The sequence below is a fragment of the Trachemys scripta genome, chromosome 2 (assembly GCF_013100865.1).
Source record: "Trachemys scripta elegans isolate TJP31775 chromosome 2, CAS_Tse_1.0, whole genome shotgun sequence".
Taxonomy (NCBI): Eukaryota; Metazoa; Chordata; order Testudines; family Emydidae; genus Trachemys; species Trachemys scripta.
The window spans coordinates 218589516-218604735 of NC_048299.1; the positions used below are offsets into that span (position 1 = coordinate 218589516).

Consider the following 15220-nt stretch of genomic DNA (forward strand, 5'->3'; position numbering starts at 1 on the left):
AATGTAAAATTTTAAAGCCTACAAGTCCTCTCAGTCCTACTTCTTGTTCAGCCAATTGCTAAGACAAACAGGTTTATTTACATTTACAGAAGATAACACTGCCCTCTTCTTATTTACAATGTCACCAGAAAGTGAGAACAGGCATTTGCATGGCACTTTTGTAGGTAGCATTGCAAGATATTTACGTCCCAGATGCGCTAAAGATTCATATGTCCCTTCATGCTTCAACCACCATTGCAGGGGACATGTGTCCATGCTGATGATGGGTTCTGCTCAATAACAATCCAAAGTTGTTTTTTTTATCTCTTATTATATATGAATATATGTATATATTAGATTGCATCCCTCTTCCCTCCACCTTTAAAAATATTGATTGTTGTCTGAGGGTACGTCTATACTTACCTGCTGGTTCGGCGGCCAGCAATCGATCTTCTGGGATCGATTTATCGCATCTTGTCTAGACGCGATAAATCGATCCCGGAAGTGTTCGCTGTCGACGCCGGTAATCCTGCTCTGCGAGAGGAGTAGGCGGAGTCGACGGGGGAGCCTGTCTGCCGCGTGTGGACCTGCGGTAAGTACCTTTAAGTTCGAACTAAGATACTTCGACTTCAGCTACGTTATTCATGTAGCTGAAGTTGCGTATCTTAGTTCGAACTGGGGGCTTAGTCTGGACCAGGCCAAAGATTGTAAGATCTTCAGGGTAGAGGTTGTATCTTTGTATGTATTTGTACAGCACCTAGCACAGTGGGGTGATGTTACTAATTGAGGGCCCTGGGTACTACTGCAATATAATAAATCAGTTGATTATTTCTCAAGGCGTTTTTCCTCACCTGAATTGGATTATGATCCCTGTTAAGGACTGTGATAGGCAAAAAAAATGTATTGCATTAGAGCAGGGATGGGGAACCTCCGGCCCACAAGCCAGATTCAGCCCGTTACTTAATTTAATCCAGCCCACAGCAAGTCTCCCTGCCGTGGGCCAGAAACCCTGAACCTCGGCACCCTCCCCTCCCACCCACCCCCACAGCTCCCGGGTGGAGGGGCGATCAGGGAAGTTCCACATGCTGCCCCCAGCACCAGCTTCACAACTCCCATTGGCTGGGAACTGTAGCCAATGGGAGCTGTGGGCGCAGCTCCTGCGGGCATGGGCAGCATGCTCTGTGCAGAGGCCCTGACCGCCCTTCCACCTCGGGGCCACACATGCTGGCCGCTTCCGGGAGCAGCGTGGGGCCAGGGCCTGCAGGAAGCCTGCCTTAGCCCCACTGCACAGCCAACCAGGAGCCGCCTCAGGTAAGTGCCACCCGGTCAGAGCCTGCACCCCAAGCCCCCTGACACACCTTAACTCCCTCCCAGACCCCGCACCCCAACCCTGAGGTCTCAGCTCCCTCCCGCACCCAAACTCTCTCGCAGAGCCTGCATCCCTACCCGCACCCCGGCCCCAGTTCAAAACCCCCCTTCCTGCACCCTAACTCCCTCTTAGACACCACATGCACCCCCAACCCCCTTCCCCTGCCCTGAGCCCCCTCTTACACCCCAAACTCCTCATCCCCAGAGCCTGCATCCCCAGCCAGAACCCTCACCCCCTCCCGCACCCCAACCCCCTGTCCCAGCCCAGAGCCCACTGCTGCACCCTGAACCCCTCATTTCTGGCCCCAATCCAGAGAGTAGGGGAAGCCCCAAGCCTCCACGCCCCCTTACCCTCCCCCCCCCCCCCCGGGGGGGTGTGGGGGGTGGGGCTGAGTTTTTTTTTTTTTTTTTTTCTGTGGGTCAGTGGCCCCTGATAGAAAAAAGGTTCCCCGCTCCTGCATTAGAGATTACTTGAGAAAACTTTAAAAATGTTTGATAAGTGAAAAATTATAATATAATATTATCATTCTAGCAACTATTTTTAGACATTATTTCTAAATTCTTTTCCTCTTGATTATTTTTTAAATTCTCAACCAAAATATTAAAAATATCTAAGTATGGGCAATATTCCATCTCACTTTTTTTAACACAGAACTCCCCAGTAACTTCATCTGTTTGAATATCATTTGCAAAATGTGGCTATTAAGATTGTACACTCATTCATTGTATCAGTGCACCCTAGATTTCAACTTGTGACTTAATAATGAACTACATTTATACATCCATTAGTCTTTAGTCTAGTCTAGCTTCTAGAAGAAGTAGGCGCAATTGGATTCCTCTGCATTTTGATACAGATAGGGCACTAGTTTCCACTCTTTATTAAAATATTGTTTAGGCTCTTGTAGGATCCATACTGAAATGTTTTACTGTACTGTAATTGGGAATTTCTACTGCGTACTTTAAGGAGACAGCTAAAATGGTTTATTTTTTTGCATTTAAGAGAGATTCCTTTGGAACTTCAACGGTTGGTGCATGGTGGCCAAGTTAACTTGGATATGGAAGACCACCAAGAACAGGAATATGAAAAGCCTAGACTGAAATTCAAAGCTTTCAGTGGAGAAGGACAAAAGCTTGGAAGGTAAAAATAAATTTAACAAATGAATGTTCTCTTCTGTCATGTGCATGTGTAATTTGCAATTAAAGAGAAGAGTAGAGCTCAGGATGGCTGAAAAAGATACATTTTACTTTTGTAATGTTTTCTATGATGCTATTTGAAATAGTGCTTTCAGACACTGATTTTAATTGAGTCATCGGAGACTTCTGGAGAAGTAACTCAGTGCACTTTCCACTTAACAGTAATTAATACCAGAAGTGTTTATTGATCAGTCTTGGTCAGAGAATGTAGTGAAAACAAATACTTTATTCATCCAAAATATCACAAGTCAAATATGTCCAAACTTAAGAGTTAGAAGATCCCAGAAGTAAGGTTGCCTTTGCAATGTAATTCGGTCCCATTGTGTGCATGCCTTATTTTACAGTCTTCAAGGCTGCAGAGAGTGTTTTGGGGGTCAGGTTCAAAATCTGAAACTGATGTCCCCATCCAAATAAAAAAAAAAAATTACCATGGAAATGAAAGAGTTTAAGAGGAGGGGAGAGGATGGAGAAGAGGGGTCAGTGAGGACCCAGGCCTGTGTGGTTGCTGCCTTCCCCACAGGAAGGGATGCTCTTCTCTGCATGTAGCCAGTCTTGCCTCTCTCTGAACTCTAGCCCTGCCACTAGCGGGAATGGTATCGCTGACCTTACTCCTTCCTCTGGCCTCTCAGCATGGTAGGACGCCTCAAGCCTGGCATTATGATGCCAACAACGGTGACTGTGGGTTCTGGGCCTGGCTGAGATGGGCAATTCGCTCCCTGCATTATTGATGGCAGGCATCAAACCTGAGTGGCATTGCAATCCCGTTCACCATGTTGCAACACCTCTTCACTCAAATTTGGCTTGGCCGTCCCTTTGTCATTTTGTGGGCCCTCTCAAACAGGGGCCCTGGGGCAAACTGCCCCTTCCCCTTCCCCCTCCTCCCATCTCTGGCAGCCCTGCTTAATTACATAATCACATACTCATTTTTGGATAAATTGGTCAAATGTAGGGGATTTTTTTCATGGGAACAGCAGAAGCTGCATCCTTGAAACCAGGGTGATACCCCAGCCAAATTTCACATCCCTGCTTCAAAGCATGGAGTTTCCATAGTTATAAGATATTTTTTTAACACTGGCAAAACAACATAGTTTACCCTTATCTTTATTCTCAGATGTGGCTCAACCATTTTTGCTAAAATTTTACAAAAAATTCAGCCTGAAGTGGACACCCAGCATAGAACATTTCAGCCTGAATGCTTAACATTTGGCTAAGTTTTATAGGCAACTAAAAACAAGATCTTATAATGGATAGGGTGACCATATTTCCCAAAGGGAAAACAGGACACCACATGGGGCTTGCCTGAGCCCCGCTACCCGGGGTTGACAGCCGGAGCGTCTCTCTCCCTATCCCATGTGGGGCTTGCCCTAGCCTTTCCCTCCCAGGGTAGGGCTGACAGACCTAGCTCCGACACCCAGGGCTGGGGCTGAAGCCTGAGCCCCACTGCCCAGGTTTGACATAGCGAGCCTTCCACGACCACTCCACACAACCCTCCCCACCCGCTCCATGTGGGGCTCACCCCAGCCTTTTCCCCCTCCCCCCAGCACAGATCTGACAACCCTAGTCCCACCACCCAGGGCTGGGGCTGACAGCCCAAGGTCTGACATCTGATGTCGTCACTCCCTCTGCCCACCCCCCAAAATCTTTTCCTCCGCTTTGGCAAAACTGCATTTGTCCCATTTGCTTTTGTGACAAATGCACACTTTTGCCAAAAATGTCAGGACATCCTGGATAGGGCATAAAAAGGGGACTGTCTCACCCTAATAATGGAACGTTATGGGCAACATTAACAAAGGGTGGTGCTATCAATTCTGCCTATAATCATTGGGGAAAAATATAAGCGATATGTTAAGATTATTCTATTCAGATTTAAACTTGCTGCTTTATTACTGTTTCTAGAGTATGATGAAGTGGAATTTGACATTCATAGTGGAATGTCATTCCAATCTGCCAGATCAGTTTACCTAGACACTTGATAAATTAATTTATACATAGACCTGTCCTTCCGTTATTAAGGAAATGTAGCTGATTAAAAGTAATGGATTGATTGCCATGCAGATTGAAGCCCTTCTTTTATTGTCTGAATGAGTAGAATGTTGGGAGCCGCAGTATAGGATTCCCCATGCCATCTTGCCAATATGCCTCAACCCTGATCTGGAAGGACTACAGTTTATACATTTGAAAAAAAAAAAAAAAGAAAGAAAGAAAGAACAAGGAGTACTTGTGGCACCTTGGAGACTAACAAATTGATTTGGGCATAAGCTTTTGTGGGCTAAAACCCACTTCATCAGATGCATGCAGTGGAAAATACAGTAGGAAGATATATTTATAGAAAGAGAGAGAAAACATGAAAAAATGGGGGTTGCCATACCAACTATAACGAAACAGCCCACCTTAATTGATTAATCAGCAGCAGGAGGAAAAAAACTTTTGTAGTGATAATCAGGATGACCTATTTGAAACCGTTGACAAGAAGGTGTGAGTAACAGAAGGGGGAAAATTAGCATGGGAAAATAGTTTTTAGTTTGTGTAATGACCCATCCACTCCCAGTCTTTATTCAAGCCTAATTTAATGGTGTCCAGTTTGCAAATTAATTCCAGTTCTTCAGTTTCTCATTGGAGTCTGTTTCTGAAGTTTTTTTGTTGAAGAATTGCGACTTTTAGGTCTGTAATTGAGTGTTCAGGGAGGTTGAAGTGTGCTCTGACTGGTTTTTGAATGTTATAATTCTTGACGTCTGATTTGTGTCCATTTATTGTTTTACGTAGAAACTATCCAGTTTGGCCAATGTACATGATAGAGGGGCATTGCTGGCACATGATGGCATATATTACATTCGTAGATGTGCAGGTGAACGAGTCCCTGATGGTGTGGCTGATGTGATTAGGTCCTGTGATGGTGTCCCTTGAATAGATATGTGGACAGAGTTGGCAATGGGCTTTGTTGCAAGGATAGGTTCCTGGGTTAGTGTTTTTGTTGTGTGGTGTATGGTTGCAGGTAAGTATTTGCTTCAGATTGCGGGGCTGTCTGTAAGCGAGGACAGGCCTGTCTCCCAAGATCCGTGAGAGTGAGGGATCGTCCTTCTGGATAGGTTGTAGATCCTTGATGATGCGCTGGAGAGGTTTTAGTTGGGGGCTGAAGGTGACGGCTAGTGGCGTTCTGTTACTTTCTTTGTTGGGCCTGTCCTGTAGTAGGTGACTTCTGGGTATTCTTCCTGCTCTGTCAATTTGTTTCTTCACTTCAGCAGGTGGGTATTGTAGTTTTAAGAACGCTTGATAGAAATCTTGTAGGTGTTTGTCTCTTTCTGAGGGGTTGGAGCAAATGTGGTTGTATCTTAGAGCTTGGCTGTAGACAATGGATCGTGTGATGTGGTCTGGATGAAAGCTGGAGGCATGTAGGTAAGTATAGCAGTCAGTAGGTTTTCGGTATAGGGTGTATTTATGTGACCATCGCTTATTAGCACTATAGTGTCCACGAAGTGGATCTCTTGTGTGGACTGGTCCAGGCTGAGGTTGATGGTGGGATGGAAATTGTTGAAGTCATGGTGGAATTCCTCAAGGGCTTCTTTTCCCTGGGTCCAGATGATGAAGATGTCATCAATGTAGCGCAAGTAGAGTAGGGGCGTTAGGGGATGAGAGCTGAGGAAGCATTGTTCGAAGTCGACCATAAAAATGTTGGCATACGGTGGGGCCATGTGGGTACCCATAGCAGTGCTGCTGACTTGAAGGTATATATTGTCCCCAAATGTGAAATGTGGGTGAGAACAAAGTCCTTCACACTTAAGTCTTGAGCATCGTTAATTCCTTGCTGTCTCACGTGAAACTGCCAAAAACTTCGCCTACTTTGTTGGAGATTTTAAGGAAGGCACCAGGTCAATAGGAATTTGACTGAGACCACTAATTCATTCAACCTTATAGCTGTTGGTACTTGGTCTGTATTTGATCCAATGATCAGTATAAATAGCAAACTGTATATTCCATTACTAATTCCCTGAGCCATCCAACCGCCATCCTTCTGTCATTTTCTGCTTTTAGCCATGAACATTTTCATAGTCTGATACTTGACCAAGTTCCTGATGGGATTTCTGTATGGCAGCAATTAAAGCATCTATTGGCTGAAATGCCAGTGGCAGAAATATTGTAATATAATATATGAACTGGTAACACCTTTGATTATAAGACTCCCAGCTACACTATTGACAGGTCTAGTATCCTTAAACAGAAGAGAGATTCATTTGAGAATCCCACTTGATTTATTTGACACAAAATGAATATGAACAATAGTATGATGTTAAAACCTTAATTCCAATGAAATTCTGGTGAGAACTTCAAATGCTGCCACAAAAAGCTGAAGTACATAGATAATAGTAGTTTTAACATTATTGCTTATGTTTCAGAATCTGACATCTGCCTTTGAATTGCTTAGTCTGGTATCTGGGGGCAAGAATATGTGAATTATAAAATTCTAAACAGTTACATAATAGTGCAACTGCAAAATATGTTCTAGTGACTGAGCATCTGAGATGTGACAGTCAGCTTGCATCCCTAATCAGACTTGAGATACTATAACTTTTTAGACAAGGCTCTAAAAACCTATTCAAGGTAACTCAGCAAGAATAAGCAGCAACAAATATACTTGTAACATTCTGTCATCAAGCTTTTATGTAACACAGATTCATAGGCTCCAGAGCAGCCTTATAGACGTACTCAATAATGCCTAGCAGTTGAATAGTAAATACCTCAACTGCTTGATGCTCACCATGTTATATAATGTGTATTAATTTTGTCAGCAAGGCAATTCTGATGCCTTTTTGGAAATAGCTTAATTCATTTTTAACTATGTTAAAATAGATCTTATTACAGTATAAAATCAAGGTATAAGATTTGTTTGATTATAACAGGCAATAGCTACATGTGAAATTTTTGTATATTGTCAATGGGTAAATTAAGTTAAATTTGAAGGGAATTGGATGGGTACTTCTTAAAATTAGACAAGTATAAAAGTATTACTTGGGTAATTACTTGGGTTAGCTGTAGAATCATAGAAATGTAGGACTGGAAGGGACCTGTGCTGAGGCAGAACCAATTATACCAAACGGGTGTTTGGCTAACCTGTTAAAAACCTCCAATGATGGGGATTCCGCAACCTGTGTCGGTAACCTATTCCAGTACTTAACTATCCTTCTAATTAGCTTTTCATAATATCTAACCTAAATCTCCCTTGCAGCAGATTAAGTCTGTTACTTCTTGTTCTACCTTCAGTGGACCTGGAGAACAATTGATCACCGTGCTCTTTATAACAGCCCTTAACATATTTGAAGATTGTTTTCAGGTCCCACCCCCCCTCAGTCTTTGTTTCTCAAGACTAAACAGTCCCAGTTTTATTAACCTTTCCTCATGGGTCCAATTTTCTAAACCTATTATCATTTTTGTTGCTCTCCTCTAGACTCTCTCTCTATTTTGCCCACATCTCTGCTAAAGTGAGGCCCCCAGAACTGGACACTGTACTCCAGCTGAGACCTCACCGTGTTGAGTAGAGCAGGAGAATAACCTCCCATGTCTTACACATGACAGTCCTGTTAACACACCCCAGAATAATATTAGCTTTTTTCACAACTGCATCACATTGTTGACTCATTCAGTTTGTGATCCAGTATAACCCCCAGATCCTTTTCAGCAGTACTAATGCCATGCCAGTTATTCCCCATTCTGTATATGGGCATTTGATTTTTCCTTCCTAAGTGTAGTGCTTTGCACTTGTCTTTATTGAATTTCATCTTGGTGATTTCAGACCAATTCTCCAATTTGTCAAGGTCATTTTTAATTCTAATCCTGTCTTCCAAAATGCAAGCAGCCACTCCCAGCTTGGAGTTACCTGCAAATTTTGTAAGCATACTCTCAAGTCATTAATAAAAATATTGACTAGTACTGGACCCATCATAAATCCCTGTGGACCACACTAGATATGTCCCTCCAGTTTGAGAGTAAACCCCTGATAACTACTCCTTCAATACAGTGTTTCAATCAGTTTTGCATCCACCTTATGGTAATTTCATCTAGACTACATTTCCCTTTTTGCTTTTGAGAACATCACGTGGGACTATGTCAAAAGCCTTACTAAAATCTGCTGCTTTTCCCCTGTCCATTTGTCTAGTAACCCTGTCAAGGGAGGAAATTAGGTTGGTTTGGTATGATTTGTTCTTGACAATTGGCTATTTCTTATAACCCAATTATCCTCTACATGCTTACAATTTGATTGTTTGTTTAATAATATGTTCCAGTATCTTTCCAGGTATTGAAGTTAGGCTGACTGGTCTATAATTCCCCAGGTTGTCTTTGTTCCCCTTTTTAAAGATAGGTACTATATTTACCCTTGTTCAGTCCTCTGGGACCTCACTGATCCTCCATGAGTTCTCAAAAATAATCACTAATGGTTCTGAGATTGCTTCAGCTAGTTCCTAAGGTGAATTTCATCAGGCCATGCTTACTTGAATATATCTAGCATATCTTTAACCTGTTCTTTCCCTATTTTAGCTTGTGTTCCTTCCCCTTGTAGTTAATATTGTTTAAAGTATCTTATCACAATTTACCTTTAATGAAGACTGAAGCAAACTATGCATTAAACACCTCAGCCTTCTTGTTGTCATGCATTAGCTCTCCTTTCCTGCTAAGTAGAGGGCATAGTACATATATGTTATGTATGTGGAAGTGGTTTCCATGTGATACATTTCAGAACTATTTTATTAATTTGTTTAACCTGTGTCTTTGCTCCCCTCACTTATCTTCCTCTCCCTGGACTTAATCTTATATCACAAACCCTTACTCAGCTTTAAATAGCTTTTATTTTTTTTTAAATATTAACCTTCCAACCAAATGATTTCTCTTTCTTTCCTGCAAAAATACACCTGCCCAAGCCCTGGAGAGGCAAGATTTAGTCCTAGGCCAGTAACAACTTTTCTCTCCATAAAAAATGTGATCTTTCAGCCCTGCAGAGTTAGAAGCAGAAGTTTTATATCATTGGAAAGGAGAAACTATCAGCTTCTAGCATTCTTCCTGCCCTTGAAAATCTATTTTAGGTCACTATCAGATGGTCTGTGGCTCATGATCTTTGGCTTCCTCTGACCCCTTTACACTGTGGACTCATTGTAACAAAGGAATTTGGTTTTCCAGATGGAGGGATATGAAAGGGCCTTACAAGGCCAAATTCTTAACTTGTGTAAATCTGCATAGTTCTGTTGATTTTGAACAGTGATGCCAGTTGACATAAGCTGAGAATCTGGATCATTATGTTTAAAATCGCACGCACAATGTATCACATTGTGATATAAAAGTTTTCTCAACCCTGGACGACATACATGTTTTAGAACTCATGGCTTAACCTCTTCTGAGCAATATGCCCATGCCAAACTCATGTGGATAAAACCTTTCATACCACACCATCATGTATTCCCTACATATTTTGTGCGTGTGTGTGTGTGTGTGTGTGTAGATACACATATTATATATAAGTAGTAGAATACTCCACATTAGAAAAAATGATTTTATGCTGTCCTTAGATTTTTTTTTTTTTTTTTTTTTTTTTTTTTTATGTTCTAATGATGTTAGTTTCCAGTCTTACAAAATTTGCATCTCATCACTCAAGGATGTATAAATAGCTCTTAATTTCTAATACAAAACAGTTTAGTTTGTAGTATGCAAACTTACATTTCTTCATATGTTTAGTGCCTTTTTAAAAAATCATGGAATTTCTCAAGCACTAAATGGATGGGTTGCACACATGAAGAAAATGTGCTGCTAAGGGCCAGTTGAATTCAGATTTAGCCATTTGCATTTACAAACATTTTGATGGCATTTGCAAACTGATTAATTATGAATGGAAATTGGGCACACAATTGTTTGTTTTTCTGCATGTAGTTGTATGTACTTCCGATTTTGTGGCCCCTAAGGTCTTAACTCCATAAACAGTAGGAAAAGGCAATCTAATAGATACAAAATTCATTAGAGAGTATGTGATTAAAAGGTTAACTTGTTTGTCACACAGTGGTCAGTTTCCCAAGTTTTCTTTAATGAAGCATCATTTTTAAACTTTTAAGTATAACCATATTGCTGAATAATATTTACATTATTACATTTACAGTGGGGGGAGGGATAGCTCAGTGGTTTGAGCATTGGCCTGCTAAAACCCAGGGTTGTGAGTTCAGTCCTTGAGGGGGCCACTTAGGGATCTGGGGCAAAAATCAGTACTTGGTCCTGCTAGTGAAGGCAGGGGGCTGGACTTGATGACCTTTCAGGGTCTCTTCCAGTTCTATGAGATAGGTATATCTCCACATAAATTAAATGGGGCATAATTCCTTACTCCAAATGAGTATGCAATGTAAATTAGCCAAACCTAGAATATGAGGCTAGGGAAAGAGGAATCAGTACTAAAAACAAATAAAAATGTAGGTGATGTAAATCACATAAATGTTTAAATTATATACAAACTTAGATGACCAAGAGGGAAGAAGTAGAAAGCAGATAAATTTGGCATTAGTGCATTCATTAAAGCACAGCTGCTAGGTGTGTGAAAAATAGTCCAAGCTGTAAACATTACAGTTTCTGAAAGCTTTTGTTCTTTTTAATGTTATCTACTCCACCCTTCTCTGTCATGAGATTATAGCACTCTCGGATTCAGATCCTGGCCAGAATGCAATCTCCAACCCAAAATCAAACCCTGGACTACACCTAACCAGAGCCAAAACACTCCCTTCAGCATCTTTACAATAGATTTACCAATCCCTATACTAATCCGCATTCTTGTGCATAAAATGCCAAATTCAGAGGTGACTTAAATGGTGGGTGTAAATTAAATATCAGTAAATCAGAATAAATAATATCCTGAGAGGGTGAAGAGACTGAGAGAGGTTGTAGCAGGCACAGTCAGCAGGGTGTATGAAAGCATAAACTGAAGCACTTAGGGCCAACTGCCAATGTATAATTTACATAACCACTTACATTATCTCCAAATATGGCCCATAAGGTAAAATGAATAAAATTAAAATCGTGCACATATTGTTTCATGCTCTAGTATTAACATACACAAAAATGTTGTTTTATGATCCTCTCTCCATATATATAAAATTATGCAACTGTATTAGCCTTCCCTTTTATAGTAGTGATGTGCATTAAATTAGGGATGTAAAATGTTTACCGGTTAACCTGTAAGCATTAGTTTTACCGGTTAACCCACATTAACCGTTAATCCCTGCGCCAGCCCCGGCCCTTTAATCTGTTAACCATTTAAATGAAATATTTTTTATTATTTAAACAGTTAACTTTTTAAACAATATTTATATCCCTACATGAAATAGTCCTGTATATAAAAAATAATGTACAAGAAATCTCATGTATGGAGAAAATGTTCTTGTGTAACTAAAATGCACATATATAAAATCTTATCCATATATTAATGCAAACAATTTTGACACTTTTCAATACTCAAGTCAATTAGAATACAGTGCATGATACTGGTTTCAGATAGAAAAGAAAGATAAGAAATGTTCTAGAATGCATCTTTTCAGTTGTGCTTTCTTTCAGTAACACCTATACTTCAATCCTTTAGCCTCACACCTGAAATTGTCAGTACACCTTCTTCCCCAGAAGAAGAGGATAAATCCATTCTTAATGCAACTGTTCTGATTGATGACTCCATTGCAACAACTAAAATTCAGATTAGGCTAGCGGATGGAAGCCGTTTGATACAAAGATTCAATCAAACACACAGGTAAATTAATGCCATAGAGATACAAGTAACCACGCTTCTTTCAGTAAGATTGTTTTGTATCTAGTAGATAGAAAAGGAACTAAAATAGCAGCTGGCATATAAAAAGGCAAGAATGATGGTAAAACAGGTAAAGTGTATAAGCAGGTTATTAATTATGAACGTTTGCAGTAGAGGAACACTAGATGTAGAATAACACTTTTGGAGGTGATCAGATTCAGGCATTTGGTAACTGTTAAATTTATATAACTTTCATCATACATACTCGTATTCTGGTTTTTTAGTTTGGATATAGCTTTGAGAAGCACTTTTGTTTGGCTGGTTGATGTGTGCTGTTAAGCAATTACTTATCCGTTCTAAGGGTGCATTTGTTCCAAGTTTGGCAATGTTATGCTGTTGTCACATTTCCTGCTCTACATTTATGTGAGAGCTATGATGGGCAGAGTGAGACCGTTTTGGCTGTGGTGCAATCAGTGAGCAGAGGGACTAACAATGCTAGGGCTCTTTATTTTAGCAGACATTCATAGTACAACCTCTCTTCTTTCCCAGTATTTGGTTGAGAGCAAGTTGGCTGAAGCTCAGTCCAATTAAAATAATGGTGATGCTGGCAGGTTGGGAATAGAGCTGTGCGGGAAACAAATTTCCTGTCCTGTTAAAATTGTTGAGGTTTCAAAAACACTTCCATTCTGCATATGGACAAAACAGTGACATTTTAGGTAGTTGCAAAGAGCTGGAAAGAGATGCACTCCAGAATAGTCAGTGCCTGGTGCATAGGGCACTCACCTGGGGTGTGGGAGTGCATGCTGTATTTGCAGTATTCAAATTTTTTACCTTTTCTGGTGTTGGCAGCTGATTCCTGTATAAATTAAATCATTAGTAGTGTTCAGTGTTTATATAATACCATTATATTTATTCCAACAGGATTATGGATATTCGAGACTTTATTATCCAGTCCCATCCTGCATTTGCAGCAGCTGACTTTGTTCTTGTGACTACATTTCCAAATAAAGAGCTAACAGATGAAAGTCTGACACTACAAGAAGCAGATATACTTAACACTGTGATTCTTCAACAACTAAAGTAATCTTGCACCTGTCAGTGCAATATAGCTTTTGGGGATAGGTATTGTGCCAAACTGTCATACAAGGATGCTTCCAGTGGTGCAGAGGGAGAGAATCAAATCAACATCTTCTTTCACTTGTACAGATCAGTTTTTTGTTTTTATTTCTGTTCTGTCTTCCAATGATAGCATATTTGAATCAGATTTTAGAGTGTTTTTACAGTTTTAAAACTAAGCTTGTATAAATTGATACGTTCCAAAACTCAGCAAAAACTAATAAGCTACTTGAGAAACACAGCTATCACTTTATTATTCAGATATTTTTAGGGCAGAAAAGCAGTTTTTTCAGGGAGTCAGTGTCTTTTTACACACTTGGTAAGTCTTGCACTAAGGAAATGATTTATGCTGCAGTGACAAACAGCCTTTTGAACACTTAACTCAGTAGGTTGAGATATGTTTATTTCCCTTAGCACATAGATTTTCAAGTATTCTCTTTGTAAGTTGACATGTGTACATGCCCTAATATGATTTTAAAATATTCTGTTTGTAGTGTTTTGTTGGTGCAGTATAATTATTTTATGTAATTAACCTATAAATATTTTTCCTGTAAATTATCCTATAACCTTCACTATGAATGGATCAGTAACAAAGGAAAAACAAATCTCAGCCTTTTCTGATTATATTTAATATTGTTCTCACTCATATTTAATATTTTTCTCACTCATGCTCCAGTTGTAATTCTCATGTTGGAAAGAATTTACTTGAAACAGAAATAGTAGAGAGTAATAGCAACCAATGGACAAACATCAAGCTCCACATTTTCAAAAGAAATGGCTTGATGATCACATTCAAACACCCATGTTCAATTGAGACCTATGCAGATACACAATTCCATGCGTAAGCAGTTATTTAGGTGCCCAAATAACATTTGTGTGCACAAACACAAGACTTGTTTATGCAGTCACTTGAATACACAAAAGAAGATGTGCAGTTGTGCATGCAGTTTTGTACCTCGACTTTAGCTCTTCATATTTTGTATTTTGGCCAAAAGTGTTATATTTTTAAAGTAGTGCAATGGGGATTTAGTTATGCAATTTTCTTCATTCTCACTGGCAGCTGCGTGATTAAACCATGGCAATTATTTGAAAATATATTTTTTTTCAAAGAGTTTAATCCTGCATTCTGCTGAGCAGATAGAATAGTGTGAAATAGAAAATGGGCTCCTGTACTTACACAGCCACAGATATTATAAATCTGCATACTGTGCGTCAAAAGAGAGGATCAAACCTTAGATGAGGCGAATGGGCTGCATCCCACGTGCCAATATGTATAGAATGTTATCTTTAATATTATTTCCCAAAAACTTGAGAACTTAATTCACTATACTTAGCTCACCCTTGGTCAGTAGAATTTATTTTAAATTCTTACCTCAAAGCAGACATTTCCAACTATAAGTAATTTTCAATCATTTGCAAGCATATATGATGTCAAATGGTTTGTAAGACAAATATCTGCATGATTTAAACAATCACAAATACAAGTACATTGTGTGTGCTAATCAATAAAGAAAAGACTTTAAGCTAAAAATGTCCCAGACAACTTTTTCATATTCTATTATTCTCTTTTATGTTTTGACAAAGAAGCAGTTGTTTGTGTGTTTTGCATGGTGAGTGTTGTGTATGTGAGGTGAGGGAGGAAGGAAATATATGTTTAAAACAATTATTTTAAATACTAGACCTAAATACTTGGTACATAAAATATAGATTTCCAAGTCAGAGTTCTGATATGGTTCTGAACCACTCCAAACTTTGGGCATGTTTGGATTCAAGGATTAGCTTCACGTCCATCCCTAATAAAATATAAGC

General features: G+C 39.8%; 1 protein-coding gene across 2 annotated transcripts in view; it reads left to right on the forward strand.

Annotated features, from left to right (window-relative positions):
* UBXN2B (UBX domain protein 2B) overlaps positions 1-14942 on the forward strand; it is a 29774-nt gene extending 14832 nt beyond the window's left edge. The window contains exons 7-9 of one of the 2 annotated variants that reach the window (XM_034762966.1): positions 2348-2485; positions 12137-12298; positions 13217-14942. In XM_034762966.1, coding sequence (XP_034618857.1) covers positions 2348-2485; positions 12137-12298; positions 13217-13379 — 463 coding nt within the window. In that variant the 3' untranslated portion in view covers positions 13380-14942. The remainder of the gene's footprint in view (positions 1-2347; positions 2486-12136; positions 12299-13216) is intronic. The other variant, XM_034762967.1, reaches the window with a different exon arrangement.
* The last annotated feature ends 278 nt before the right edge of the window (positions 14943-15220 follow it).